We start from the raw sequence: 13,585 nt of genomic DNA on the forward strand, positions 1-13,585 counted from the left end.
ACGCAAGTGCACAAACCCACCCACATACACATATTTAAAAACAAGTATTTAAAAGCTCCAGTGGGCTGTCGGGGGTTTAGGCCTGGACACTCACATGCCGAAGGATCACATCGCACCGTTGCCCCTACCCCTCTGGCAGCAGCTGGTTTGCTCGGTCTCTCTTCTGCAGCAAGCAGTTTAAATGAACTTGGCCTGATGGCTGGAGAAAGGAAGGGAGGTCTGTGGGCTCTGCTCCCAGCTAGTTGTTGAATAAAGAAAAAGAATTTGGATATCCTAGGTGCCCTTTACAGCAGGCTTACACCATCTGATCATCTACTCCTCCCAACAGCCCTGGGAAGCAGGGACTCATCCTCTTTCCTCTTTAAAGTGGAGAGAACCAGGTGAAGGGTGTATTTGCACGGGTTCATGAGACTAGCGGACTGCAGAGCAAGCAGTCTGGCTTCAGATTTGTTTTTTTAAACTACTTATTAAGAGGTCCCTAAGACCCAAGAGCATGTTTGCACCAAGGCCTCCTTCTAACATAGATTAGGTTCCTTAGCTCCCTGGCTGCTTTCCCTGGCACTGGGAGAATACTGGAACCCATGTCATTTGTGTAGTAGCTAGGGCTATTCACCGGCTGTTCTAGTTTCACTCTTATGCTGTAATAAAATACTCCGATAGGAAGTAATTTAGGGAAGCAAGGGTTTATTTTAGCTTACAACCCCAGGTTACAATTGTCACTGTGGGGAAAGCCTAGGTGGCCGGGGCTCGAAACAACTAGTCACACTGCATCCATACGAATGTGTGCATGCTTACTGCGAGGCTAGCTTTCCCCGCCTTCTAGCATTTACTTTTATTTGATGTGTATGATTGTCAGTCTGAATGTTATGTCTGTGCACCACGCGCACACCTCGTACCTGCAGGGGTCAAAAGAGGGAGTCAGAGCCCTGGAACTGGAGTTATGGACCATGTGAGCCATTGTGTGGGTGCTGGGACTCAAACCAGGTCCTCTGTGAAAACAAGCACTTAACACCTCAGCTGTCTCTCTAGCCCCTTATCCATTCTTCAACGGTCAGGGACCCAGGCCAGGTATGCTGGCTAATTTGATGTCAACTTGACATTGCATAGAATCATCTGAGAGGAAGGACCCCCAGTTGAGAAAACCTCCATAAGACCAGGCTGTAGAAAAAAAAAAAAAAATCAGGCTGTAGGCAAGCCTAAAGAAATTTTCTTAATTTAGAGATTGATTGGGGAAGGTCCCAGCCTCTGTGGTGCTGTCCCTAGGCTGGTGGTTCTGGGATCTGTAAGAAAGCAGGCTAACAGAGGCACAAGGAGCACGCCAGTAAGCTGTACTCCTCCACGACCTCCGCAGCAGCTCCTGCTTCCAGGTTCCCGCCCTTGTTTGAGTTCCTGTCCTGACTTCCTTCAAATGAAAAAGATATGAAACATACACCAAATAAGCCCTTTCCTCCCCAACTTCCTTTTTGGTCATGGTGTTTCATCATAGCAATAGAAACCCTGACTATGATACCAGGGAATGGTGCCACAGAATTTCGGGCTTTGGCTCTCCACATCAATTAAGACAGTCCTCTACAGACAAGCCCACAGGCCAACCTGAGCTAGGCAACCCCTTACCAAGACTCTTTCTTCCCAGGTGAGTCCTGTCAAGTTTGAATATTAAAACTAATAGCCAGGTGTAGTGGCGCACGCCTTTAATCCCAGTACTGGGGAAGCAGAGGCAGGAAGATCTCAGTGAGTTCAAGGCCAGCCTGGGTGTACAAAGCGAGTCCAGGACAGTCAGGGCTACCCAGAGAAACCCAGTCTCAAAAACAAAAACAAAAGAAAAACCACCATCACCACCACCACCAAAAACCAACCAAACTAAAGAACCCAACCACCACGATACCTCCTTTTGCCCTCCCCCATTTCAAGATACTAACTTCCCTCCAGCAATGGTGAAATCTGTCTCTGCCTGAAAAGACATCGGTATTATCTCAGAATGCTGCATCCTCCTTCTGAACCACAGTCGCTCTCTCACACCTTACAAATGGTTCAGGATTCTGCTTCTGTACCTTGATGGCCCGTGTTCACCATGGCTACCTCACCTTGGTTGCCTCAACATCCAAGACCATGACCTTGCCTCAACTTTGGCATGACCATGAACAGACTGAAGCAAAACACATCAAAAAACAGGGAGAAAATCATGAGCAGTTCCTCACTCATAATTACTTAAAAAAAAAATTGTTTTAACTGGCAGAACGCTAACAGCCCTAACAAACCACTCCTTTTATTCAATGTTTCATAACCTTGGAATAAAGTAAGGGCAGAGTGTCTCATTTGAAGATGCCAGAATTACACTCGGGGCGAGTGTCCTGGAACATGAACTTTGTTTTCCAGCCATGACCTTGGGGGGGGGGGGGGGTGAACAGACCTGTGCAACTATACGGTTCTGAGTCTATCAGATTATAGGTCACAGGACGCTCAGGTGAAGTTATACTTTACAACATCTTTGTTTCTGCTCCAATGCACTACCTTTGGAGATGAACTGTAGGGAGGGTTTTAGGGCACTCTAAGCCAGGTATTTCTGGAAGGAATACTTAACTCTCACTATAACCCTTATGGTTTAAATCTCTCAAGGAGTGGCGGTGGGTTAGTTCTGAACTTAGGCAATAAAACAGAAAGCCGAATGCGCAGAACTAATCTATGTCAGAACTACACCATGTACTATGTAGGAGACCAGGAAGCAATCTTTATTTCAGAAGGATGGGAAAACTTTCAGGATGCGAAGCGGACATCCTCTCTTCCTTTTTCCTACGTTCTAAAACAGGCACATTAAAACAAAAACAAAAAAACCCCAAAACGAACACTTCCTGAAGATCTATTGAGTTCCAGCCACATGCTTATACCTTAACTAATACGATTCTCCTTACTGGGTAAGAATTTGTAACCAGAATACCTGAATTAGTACGTACAGCCTGTCGCCACAAGCCCCGATGAGCAGACAGGAAATGCATCTTTGTTGTGTTTTACACACAATCCTAACCCGTCCTCTGGTGTCCTCTCACACTGCTAGCATTTCACGTTCCTGAGCACTTGGTCTGAGACACCCAGGGTTTGTTCAAGGTGACACACACACTGCAGCAAGTCAGAGTAAGAATTCGAATCGGAAGCAGCATCCTCCCCGCTGCGCCACAGCTAGGGCTCAGAAAACGCAGGTCCGCCGCGGGGAAACTAATGATCCGTGACTCTCCCCCAGAGCAGTGCCACAAACTGGGAACGCAAGCCTGTCCTCGTGACTCCTGAAATCTTTCCGTTTTCACCCAAGTGCGTGACTGCGGGAGCCGGGTGGCCACGTGAGAGCCCTCCACACCACCCCCACCCGGCGAGAAACAGATCGGGTCCGGCCAAGGGCAAGTCTCAGCCCGCGCTCTTCCGCGGCGCCACAAAGCTGACCCGGGCCCGCGTGGGAGAAACTCGAAACGACCTTGGTTGTGGCCTCTGAGTCCCCGCGTGACGACCTGCGGGCCTGGGTGAGACTTTCCCCACAATGCCCGCCCGCTGCCACCCGGCGTGGCCAGCGCAGACAGGATAACAGGGGCGAGGCTGCAGGGAGGAGGCCAGCCAGTCCCACGTGGACCAGCTTCCCGTCTGGGGCGGGGCCTCGGGGGCGTCCCGACCAATCAGCGCCTCTGTCCCGCTCACCAGGCTAGGCGCGCCGGACTAGCGGGTGTCTACGTCACGGCAAGGGCGGGGCTCCGGGCGGGAGCGAGGCTCCGCCAGGTCACGTGGGGCGCGGAGCGGGCTATAAATAGGAGCCGGCGGCGTGCTCGCTTGATGATGGCCGCTGGCGTACGCTGCGTGTTCTCTTCTCTTAGCTGCTGAGGTACCCGCGGCTGCTTTCCGAGTGGGTAGCGAGCCCCTCCGGCTTGTTCCTTGTCCTGTCGTCCCGGACTGTGCATCCGTGGCTCCAACCTGCCTCGGCCCCGTTCCCCTGGTCTCTGCTCGGCCCTCAGTTTCCTTTGGTGAGTGGCGGCAGGAACCCCTGCAAAGGTTCTTTCTTCTCTGCCGTGGGCCCGGGGTGAGGGAAGCCGGCGGGCGGGTGTGGACTGCGGGGCCGCGGGATCCCGCTACGTTGCTGCCCGCCTTCCGCCTCCCCCCCCCCCCCCCCCGCACCCTTCCGCGGGCCTTTTTCGGCGGTCCCCGGCAGGCGCGCGCGCGCGGGAATGGCCTTTTTCCGGTCTTCCACGGAGGAGGGCGCGCGCGCGCGGGACCAGGCGGCCGGAGACAGAACTGGACGCGTGGGGCGGGGCAGGGCGGTGTGTGTGAGTGTGTGTGTGGGCACTGAGATAGCCATGTGCCCCACCTCACACAGCCTTTTGGGGACTAAGGACAGAAGTGGCGGGCGGAGGGCACTGCAGAGTCCCGGGCTTCCTCCTTTCCCAGGGATGCGCCGCTATTGTTTTTTTTCTCCCACTTCGTCCCTTCAGGATGAACTTGCGTCCTTTCTCTAATCCGCCATGGAATTCTGCTCCGTGCTTTTAGCCCTCCAGAGCCAAAGAAAGCCCAGACAACAGACGCCCAAACGCAGCGTATAGCAGTAACTCCCCCAGCTCGGTTTCTGTGCGGTAGTTTACAGTATTTAATTGTATATAATATATACTATTTATTGTAGCATCTTCAATACCTCATTACGTTTACACATCTTGAACGCCGGTCAGTAATTCTATTATTATTTAAAGAACCACTACACTATAGAAAATGTCATCTACTGTGGCACCGATCACTAGTACCCTAGCTACCGTTACTGCATCTACTCCTGTTCCATCGATGGATGACTATCTATGGATGCTCATCCTGGGCTTCATCATTGCGTTTGTCTTGGCATTCTCGGTGGGAGCCAATGATGTAGCAAATTCGTTTGGTACGGCAGTCGGGTCAGGTGTAGTGACTCTGAGAAGCAAGCCTGCATCCTAGCCAGCATCTTCGAAACTGTGGGCTCCGTCTTACTGGGGGCCAAAGTGAGCGAGACCATCCGGAAGGGCTTGATAAATGTGGAGATGTTCAACTCAACTAAAGAACTCATGGCTGGCTCGGTCAGTGCTATGTTTGGTAAGTTCTTGTTGAACCTTTTGTTCTTTCCAGTACCAGAGGCGGTTTTTTTCTTGGGGGGGGGGGGGTTCCGGGTTGGTTTGTTTGTTTGTTTTTATTGTTGTCCTGAAGCTTTCCCCCTTATGTTCATGAGAATTCACTGGGGTAACTAAAGGGGTTTTGCCATTTAACTAACAAAATCTGATTGATTCTGTTTTAGGTTCTGCTGTGTGGCAACTAGTGGCTTCGTTTTTGAAGCTCCCCATTTCTGGGACCCACTGCATTGTCGGCGCAACCATTGGTTTCTCCTTCGTGGCATGGGGGCAGGAGGGTATCAAGTGGTCGGAACTGATAAAAATTGGTATGTTTAATTCTGCGCGGTTTAGGTTTTGTTCTTGTCATGTACTTTAATACTGTGTATGGGGAGTGAGTACGTGGTGTGAAGTCAGGGGCAGATGTAAGAGCATCAGAGTAGAATGCCTAACTTTTCAGGAGCATGCTTCCCTTGTTACATTACTTGACACTTTACTTTGTCTTCTATTTCAGTGATGTCTTGGTTCATTTCTCCACTGCTTTCTGGTATTATGTCTGGACTTTTATTCTTCCTTGTTCGTGCATTCATCCTCCGTAAGGTAACCTTTCTACTTACGACCTTTTCGTGAGTCACATTCAATCTTGTTCAAACTCAGTATTCTTTCAGATGTGACTGGTATGTAAGTATGTTGCTTTTGGAAAGGTAAAAAGTTCTTTGTTCTGTATCTCCTGTGTGTTGAGGAGTTCTGTGAAAGAAGCAAGTTTTTACTGCCCTGGAAGGCTTTCAGGAAGGAAGAACTGGATAGTTCTGTGGGCTGCCAAGAAATAAGATTGGGAATGAAAAATAAGGACATTTGTTTAAGGTGGCTTTGTCTGGCCCTGTGCAGGTTGCTGCTTTATCTAAACCACCACTATGTTCAGTACAGCTGGAATTGTAACCTTTGCGTTCAGCAAGTTACAAAATCCTTTCTAAATTGCCAGTTAAGTGGGCCTCTCCCGTGCTGATTGTCAGCAACATGCAAGATTCTAGATGGGGCCTACTTGTAGGTGGCTCGGTTTTCTCCAGTAAAAAGAGGAGGTAGAGATGGGTGGTTAGGTTTCTTCTTGTTGTTGTTTTGTGGGTTTTTGCTTTAAAAAATCAGGCAGTCGTTGAATTTCCTGACCATTTAAAATTCCCCTTTGAGAGACCCAGTGGCATTTATTTTATCATAGAGTCTGATCCAGGCTCCACAAAAAAAATGGAGACAATAAGGGATTATGTTGGGCTGAATTACAGTGAGAATAAATGAATTTCTCTCAGGAGACACGAACTGTCCTATTTTAAGATGAATGGCTCTGTACAGTCCCTTGTTAAGTTCTTTTAAAATTCTCCTAAACTGTAGAAATCTGAGTGAGGGGAGATAGGTACTTTATCGTAATGTGGGTTAGACTCCTTGCTTCTTGATCTAGTTCTCAGGGTCTCTGGGGAGTGAATGGTTTATGTCTTTCTCAGTAGAATCCTCCCCTGGTTCCTTCCTGATACTCACCATTCTGTGTCAGGCAGAACGTGTTTAACATGTTGGGCACTGGGGAACATCTCCTTAGTTTAGCACAGTGTGGCTGAGTAAGCAGTTCACTAGATTTGGTATTCTTCATCTAGCAAGCAGGTATGATTAGCACCCCACCCCCTAACTGTAGTGTATGGTGACTGCATCCTCACCAGTACTCAGGAATCTGTTTTTAGTGTTCCTGTTAGAGCCACGCATCTCAACCTACCAGGAGAATTAATAGGGTGCCGTCTGGATTCCTGTTTCATAAAGGTTTTTGCTGGTCCTTTGGTTATTAGGAAATTGATCACTCTGATTTTGGAGAGCCTCCAATTAATTATCTGATCTCGAGAAAACTGGTGGTCATTCCTGGAGAGGGGAGCAGCGGTGCAGAGGCAGTTCTCAATGCCCAAAACCTCTTATTGAGGATGTGTGCCATTATTCTTTGTTATAGTCTCAGGCAGCCCCAGCTAGTTTTGAGCCTCTGATCCTCCTGTGTTCACCTCCCACATTTGTGCATTACTGGTATATGCCCCAACTTCCACCTTAGCAGAATATATCTTTTCTTTTTTCTTTTTTGGTTTTTGAGACAGGGTTTCTCTGTACAGCACTCACTTTGTAGATCAGGTTGGCCTCGGACTCACAGCAATCTGCCTGCCTCTGCCTCCTGAGTGCTGAGATTAATGGCGTGCGCCACCACGCCCAGCTTCAGGAATATTGTAAGAGTATGGGATAGGCATGGTCAAGAATGCCAGATGACATTTAATGCTGTGCTGACTTTGAGGATCTTTCCTCTCTGTCTCTCACTTGCTTACTAATTCCTCACTAACAGATGAGGAGCCCTTTCCTGTCCATTTAACTGAGTGAGGTATAGTCACATGATTTCCCCTACTTAAACTTTTAACTTCTTTGTCTCGTTCCTTCCCATATTGGGCTGAAGTCTGTTTACTTGACTGAAAGACCTAGTGCATATAATCACTGTGTAAAAGACAAGTTCACACGATGAGAAAACCATTTTATAAAAACCACTAGGTAGGGTAGCACATGCCTGTAATCCCAGCACTTGGCGGGGTGGAGGCAGGTGGATCTCTGTTTGAGGTCAGCCTGGTCTACAAAGTGAGTCCAGGACAGCTGAGGCCACACAGAGAAACCTAAACAAAACAAAATCACTAGCCTAGTTACAAAGACCTAGGAGGAGGCTGGGAGAGGCCTTTCTTATGTTACTATTTTCCTTGACTCTTAGGAAGTAACAAAGTATTCTTTGTTTTTGAACCACTGAGCCTATATTTCACAGTGTATTTAAGACTACGCTATCCCAAGCTGTATACTGTGTTTCAAATTCATTATTATCTTGCTACTAAGTCACTATAGCCCAGATTGACTCTGACCTGGGGGTCTTCGGCTTCAGTAAACTCAGTGCTGTTGTAGGTGTATACACCGCGTTCACGGTGGCCCCAGCTGTGCCTCTGCTTACTTCAGGGAATATTTAATTTGGCCTTAAAGGGGAAAATATATATATATATAGGGTGCTTTGTACCTGGTGGGTCAATTACTAAATAGACTTTGACATTCGATAAGGGAGTCTCTACCTAATGCCTCTAGAATATTTTTGAAAGCCTGGATTGGCTTGTCTCCCTCAGGTTCTCTCTTCTGCCTTTAGGTGTGGCCTGTAACTGGCTATTCAGGGTGAGACAAGGGTTCTGTGGGTTGTTTCTGATCTGGTGTCTCACTGTTAGTGTCCTCCTAAACAATGGATAAAGCTTAAAATTAAGTGTTTTCAGTGAGAATCTGTACTGATTTGAAAAGACCTCCTTTATGACGGACTTTATGCTTTTTCTTTAACTTCACAGATTTTTAAGCCACCCCTCCCCCAAAGTCTTGATGATTGTCAGAAACTTTGGAATCCCATTTGAGTCTTCACCTCTGTCTCACCCTTATGATTTTCAACTGGAATTGTGACAAGCTTAACATTAAACTTTTTTTTTTTTTTTGAGACAGGATTTCTCTGTGTAATAATAGCCCTGGCTGTCATAGACTCACTTTGTAGACCAGGCTGGCCTCGAACTCACAGAGATCCGCCTGCTTCTGCCTCCCAAATGCTAGGATTAAAGACATGAGCCTCCACACCTGGCTAACATTAAACTTTGTGTTGAAGGTTTGCTATGTTCTCATTCTCTTAAGTGTTTGGCTGGAAGTTTTTCTGTGGAACTATAAATAATGCATACTAATTATAATGGGAACTGTTTTCATTTTCAGTCACAATGGCCTTTGGTGATTCTGAAGCATCTCACAGCTTTGCCTTGGGGTCTTTGTACTTATTTACACCTCTGCCCACTGCCCCCATCCCCACAGTGGACAAATGGCTTGCACTTTCCACACTCTCGAGACATCCCATATGTCAGCCTGACTGATGTACTCCCATACTTCAATTAAAATGTCCTTCCCCAATAACATCCTCTTACATGGCTTTTCCCCCATAACATATTTGTGTACCCCGTATGCTAGTGTGACATTCAGTTCTATGAAAGTGGGGACTTGGTCTGCTTCTTCCTCTTTCAGGGCCCTGAACAGTGACAGTCTATTGATTGAGTAAATGACTTGGTTAGGTTCACAATTGATTTAACTTTGTACTTTGGTAAAGCCTTATGGCACATTGATCAGATACAGAGATAAGATGGTTGTGTATAGTCTGCACTTTTTTTCTTTTCTTTTTCTTTTTTTTTAAGGACACAGAACATCAGGAAATCAGTATTTTAACTTGGTCTGTTTATCTCTTCAGTACACCCGGAGGCCTGTGTTCAGGCTTACAGATGGACTTTGGATAACCCAGAGGAACTGATTATTTGAGTTATCAGCTACCTCCTTGTTAAGAATAGGGAAAGTCCCCTATGGATAGAAGGTGGCATTAGCTTTCTTAAGGAGCAAATGTAGGACAAACCAAATTCGCTTTGTAGAAATTGTGGTGGGAGGCTGCTGTTGGCACCATGATTCCCTGGCTTGTCTTGCCGCAGGGTGATCTGGAAATAATAGATCTACATTTACAACTTTTAAGATACTGGTCTTACTGTTTTACAGGCAGATCCAGTTCCTAATGGCTTACGTGCTTTACCAGTTTTTTATGCCTGCACAATTGGAATAAATCTCTTTTCCATTATGTATACTGGAGCACCGTGTAAGTACAAATCAAGATATTTAAATGTGAATTTAAGGTTACTTACAAAACTTGCATTAAATGCCCAATTTACCCCTTTTTGCTTTACAGGGCTGAAATCTTCTAGAAGGTGGCTGTCCTGCGCCCATTTCAGAAGGCTGCAGGCTAGTGTATGCTGAGTTAACCTAGATAGGTTTTCAACCAAAGAGACCTGCTCAGATTCTAAATCACTACAGACCTTTCCTCTTTAGTCTTCACAGGATCCAATGATAATATGACCTTCTCCCTTCCTTTGTCATATCTGCTAAAAATGCTGAAAATGATACTGGGTTCAACTACTAAAGAGTCATTAGTTAAATCTGTTCTTCAATAATTAGTCATTTAGGACTGGTTGTTGGATGTTTCTTTTCTCTTCCAATTGGAGCAATTTTGGTTTTTAAGTTCTCAGTTTGCGCCCCTGGATTTCCTTGAAGGAGAAGAGTTGGATGTGTAACACCTGGTCTAATCACACTTGGAAGAAGAATTTCGGCAGCTAAGAGGACACATTTGAGAGGAATATAAAGGCTCTGGTGTTGATTGCTTTCCTATTGAGACTAAGGGAAGGCGAGAATTTGGTTATGGCAACTGAGATATTGATAGCTTGGACCCTGTGAGGCAGAGCAATACGGTTCTGGCATCTAGGTTCATTTGACCTGCTGGTTCTCAACTACACGGGACCTTAGACAGTTACTACACTTACTCAGCTGACTAATCCGTGGGAAGAGGAAAGTGTGTGCTTCTCAGGGCACCTGCTGTCTGTACATAGAGTGACTGAAGCAGCAGAGCCACTTGCCCTTGTGGTTACATGTGCTCTCACCTTCAGTTCTTAAAGGGCTTTAATGCTTGTGGCCTCTAAAGTGGCTCCACCTCTGCTTCGTGATTGTGACCTGCTTATTATTGCCACTGAAATGATGTAGTTGAGTAACTGCACAAAACAAAGCAGCAGAGTATTCTTCACATTGTTGCTCTTGAAGTGTCAGTAAAGAAACAGACTTATGACAGGACTGGCCTTGATGCCGGGACTTTGCTACTTTTGTGTGTCCTTTATGGATCATTTATAAGGAAACCCAATCCTTTTAATCCCTGTTTTGAGTTGGAATGTGGACAAATTTAAATTGTGACAGACTGAGTAAACCTCATGTATATTTCACTTTGTGTGACATAACTGCCTGGTCACAATTGAAAGCAGAGCTTACAGTGAAAAGACTAGTAGCCGCCACGGAACTTCAGTTGTGTGGCATCTGTTTCTGTCTGATTCTTAAAGGCCTGTTCTTAGTATCTTTGTCTCTTTTTACAGTGCTGGGGATTGAATCTAGGGCTTTCTGTAAGCTAGGCTGAGCCACAAACAGTTTTGAGGGAACACTAATGTTTGCATTTTATAAGTGACAATATGTGGTAAGCAAAATCAAGTGAAATAAGTGCAGGTAGCTAAGCTGCTGTGGGAAGGGACATACAGACAGTGGTGCCCTGGGTTTCTGGATTGTGAAATGGCCTTGACTTTAGTGCAGCCAGTAGCCCCAGTTGCCTGTGTACCAGTGGCAAGCTGATTCTGACCAACACTGCTGATCCTGAGAGCCTTAAGCCAAGGGAAAAGTATTGGAGAATAAGTCTCTCTCTGGCTTGTTAACAGAACTATCACTGAACTTGTACTTTGTGAAAGACAACCATTTAAACAAGTGTCTTCCTATAGCCCTCTTTTCTATAGCTTGATAATGATTTTGCAGAGAGAATCAATTTTCCCAAAGGCTGCCTGGTACAGTGAATTTGGTAATTTTGCACAACCTTGAGTCAGCAGGACACTGACTTGAGATGCCTTCCTTTTTTGACATTAAAATAAATCATGTGTAAGTGTACTATGTGGCAGTTAGAGTGAGAGCTGTGTGGAGAAAGGAGTGCTTTGGTTGGTTTTATAGCTACAGGTCCTCGGTGGGTGCTTCTTTATATCTGCAGGGCCAAGAACATGAGGAAACTTGGCACAGCACGTGCTTCAGTGGGGCTGGCTGCCGTGGGTGTGAGACGGTCATTGGGTTTCTCTTCATGTCCACATAGCCACTAGTCTAATGAAACTCCGGAATGGCAGCAGCTGTCAAGGGTGACGGGCTGACTTGGGGAAACCCTCCTTCCCCACAGGAGGGTTTACACATTGTTGCAGGGGGCTGTTGCCCTGGGGTTTTCAAGATGCACCATTTTATCTCGTAGTGCTGGGCTTTGACAAACTTCCTCTGTGGGGTACCATCCTCATCTCGGTGGGATTTGCAGTTTTCTGTGCCCTTATCGTCTGGTTCTTTGTGTCCCAGGATGAAGAGAAAAATTGAACGTAAGTAATACAGTTTAGTAGTGTTCTCTCTCTCCTACTCTGCCCCTCCCCTCTTCCCCTCCTCTTTCCCTCCTTCATCTATAAGAGTACACTGTTTGGACAGACTGGCAACATAGGGGTTTTAAATGAACTAAAACTGTCCTGAGACCTAGCTAGTAAGCATATGTGACTAAGGATAGGTACACACTAATTCTGATAGATGAGGCCTCTGCCTCGGCTGCCTCTGTATGCCCAGCATAATGCCGACACACACTCAGGCCCATTGTCTTTGGGCTAGAGCTGTACCACGTAGAAGGAAACAGTTTTAGATAGAAGTAATCTCTTAAGGTGTTTAAAGAACGTTTTTGTGGTGTAATTAAATACTGAGTACGTTTTGATTAGTACTAGTCTTTGTATCTTTCTTAATGATTAAGATAATCTAGAAGAATCCTACTCTGCTCCCCTTTCCGCATGTGGAATGTTAGTTTGCCGATGCACAGCAGTGCAGGGATGCATAGACCGCAGTAGCCTTAGAAGAATGCTGTGTCATTGCAGCTGAACTGAGGAGCCGCCCGGAGCTCTGTGCTAGTCAGCTGTGCTGCGTGCACAGTGGGGATGAGGCTTTCAGGACTCTGACCTCATTTTTGTCTTATCTTGGAGGAAAGACAGATTTTACTTTAATGCTATCCTAGTGTGAGGTGCCTGAGCTAGTAGGTGAAGGTGTTGAACATTGACCTCATGGGAGATGATACTTCCTGGCTACTGGGTGTGGAAGTGTTTAGACACGACTGTTACAGCTCAGTTGTCTACTCTCGGCCTAAAAGTTGGGCGATTCCTTAGGAAGTTTAGGTCTTTAGTCAGCTGCCACCCTCAGCCTTGAGCTCCCTTTATAACCAAGAGCCCTAAACCCTAAAATACTTACTATCCGGCCATTTATAGCAGTTTATCGTCCCCTTTTCCTCCCAGTATAGGGTGTGCCACATGGCTGGCTTGCTCCCAAGGGAAAGATGGGCTCCTGACAGGAAGAGGACAGCAGTGTTAGCTTAAACTTTAACTAGACTTCATACCTACTATTTTGAGATGGGTTGCAGGGGTGGATAGAAAGGGATGTGGAACAAGGTAGTATAGTCAAGTCAAACCAAAAATCCCCCTTATTTTCTAGGAGAAATAAAGTCTAGTCCCTCTGAAAGTCCCTTAATGGAAAAGAAGAGCAATTTAAAAGAAGACCATGAAGAAACAAAAATGTCTCTTGGGGATGTTGAGAATGGGAGTTCCATGTCTGAGGTGGCATGTGCCACTGGGCTCCTCTCCGGGCTGTGGTTGAGGAGAGAACAGTGTCGTTCAAACTTGGGGACCTGGAGGAAGCTCCGGAGCGAGAGCGCTTCCCATGGACCTGAAGGAGGAAACCAACTTAGACGGCACCATCAATGGTGAGTTTACTTCCCAGGGTTCCCTGAGTCCCGTGGCGGTGGA

General features: G+C 46.5%; 1 protein-coding gene across 1 annotated transcript in view; it reads left to right on the top strand.

Annotated features, from left to right (window-relative positions):
* Positions 1–3,793: 3,793 nt before the first annotated feature.
* Positions 3,794–13,585, top strand: part of Slc20a1 (solute carrier family 20 member 1) — a 29,326-nt gene continuing 19,534 nt past the window's right edge. The window contains 4 exon segments of the mRNA XM_051144603.1: positions 3,794–4,001; positions 4,467–4,932; positions 4,935–5,088; positions 5,288–5,428. Of these exon segments, the coding sequence (XP_051000560.1) occupies positions 4,738–4,932; positions 4,935–5,088; positions 5,288–5,428 (490 nt within the window). The 5' untranslated portion in view covers positions 3,794–4,001; positions 4,467–4,737.

The sequence above is a fragment of the Acomys russatus genome, chromosome 4 (assembly GCF_903995435.1).
Source record: "Acomys russatus chromosome 4, mAcoRus1.1, whole genome shotgun sequence".
In the NCBI taxonomy this organism is placed as follows: domain Eukaryota; kingdom Metazoa; phylum Chordata; class Mammalia; order Rodentia; family Muridae; genus Acomys; species Acomys russatus.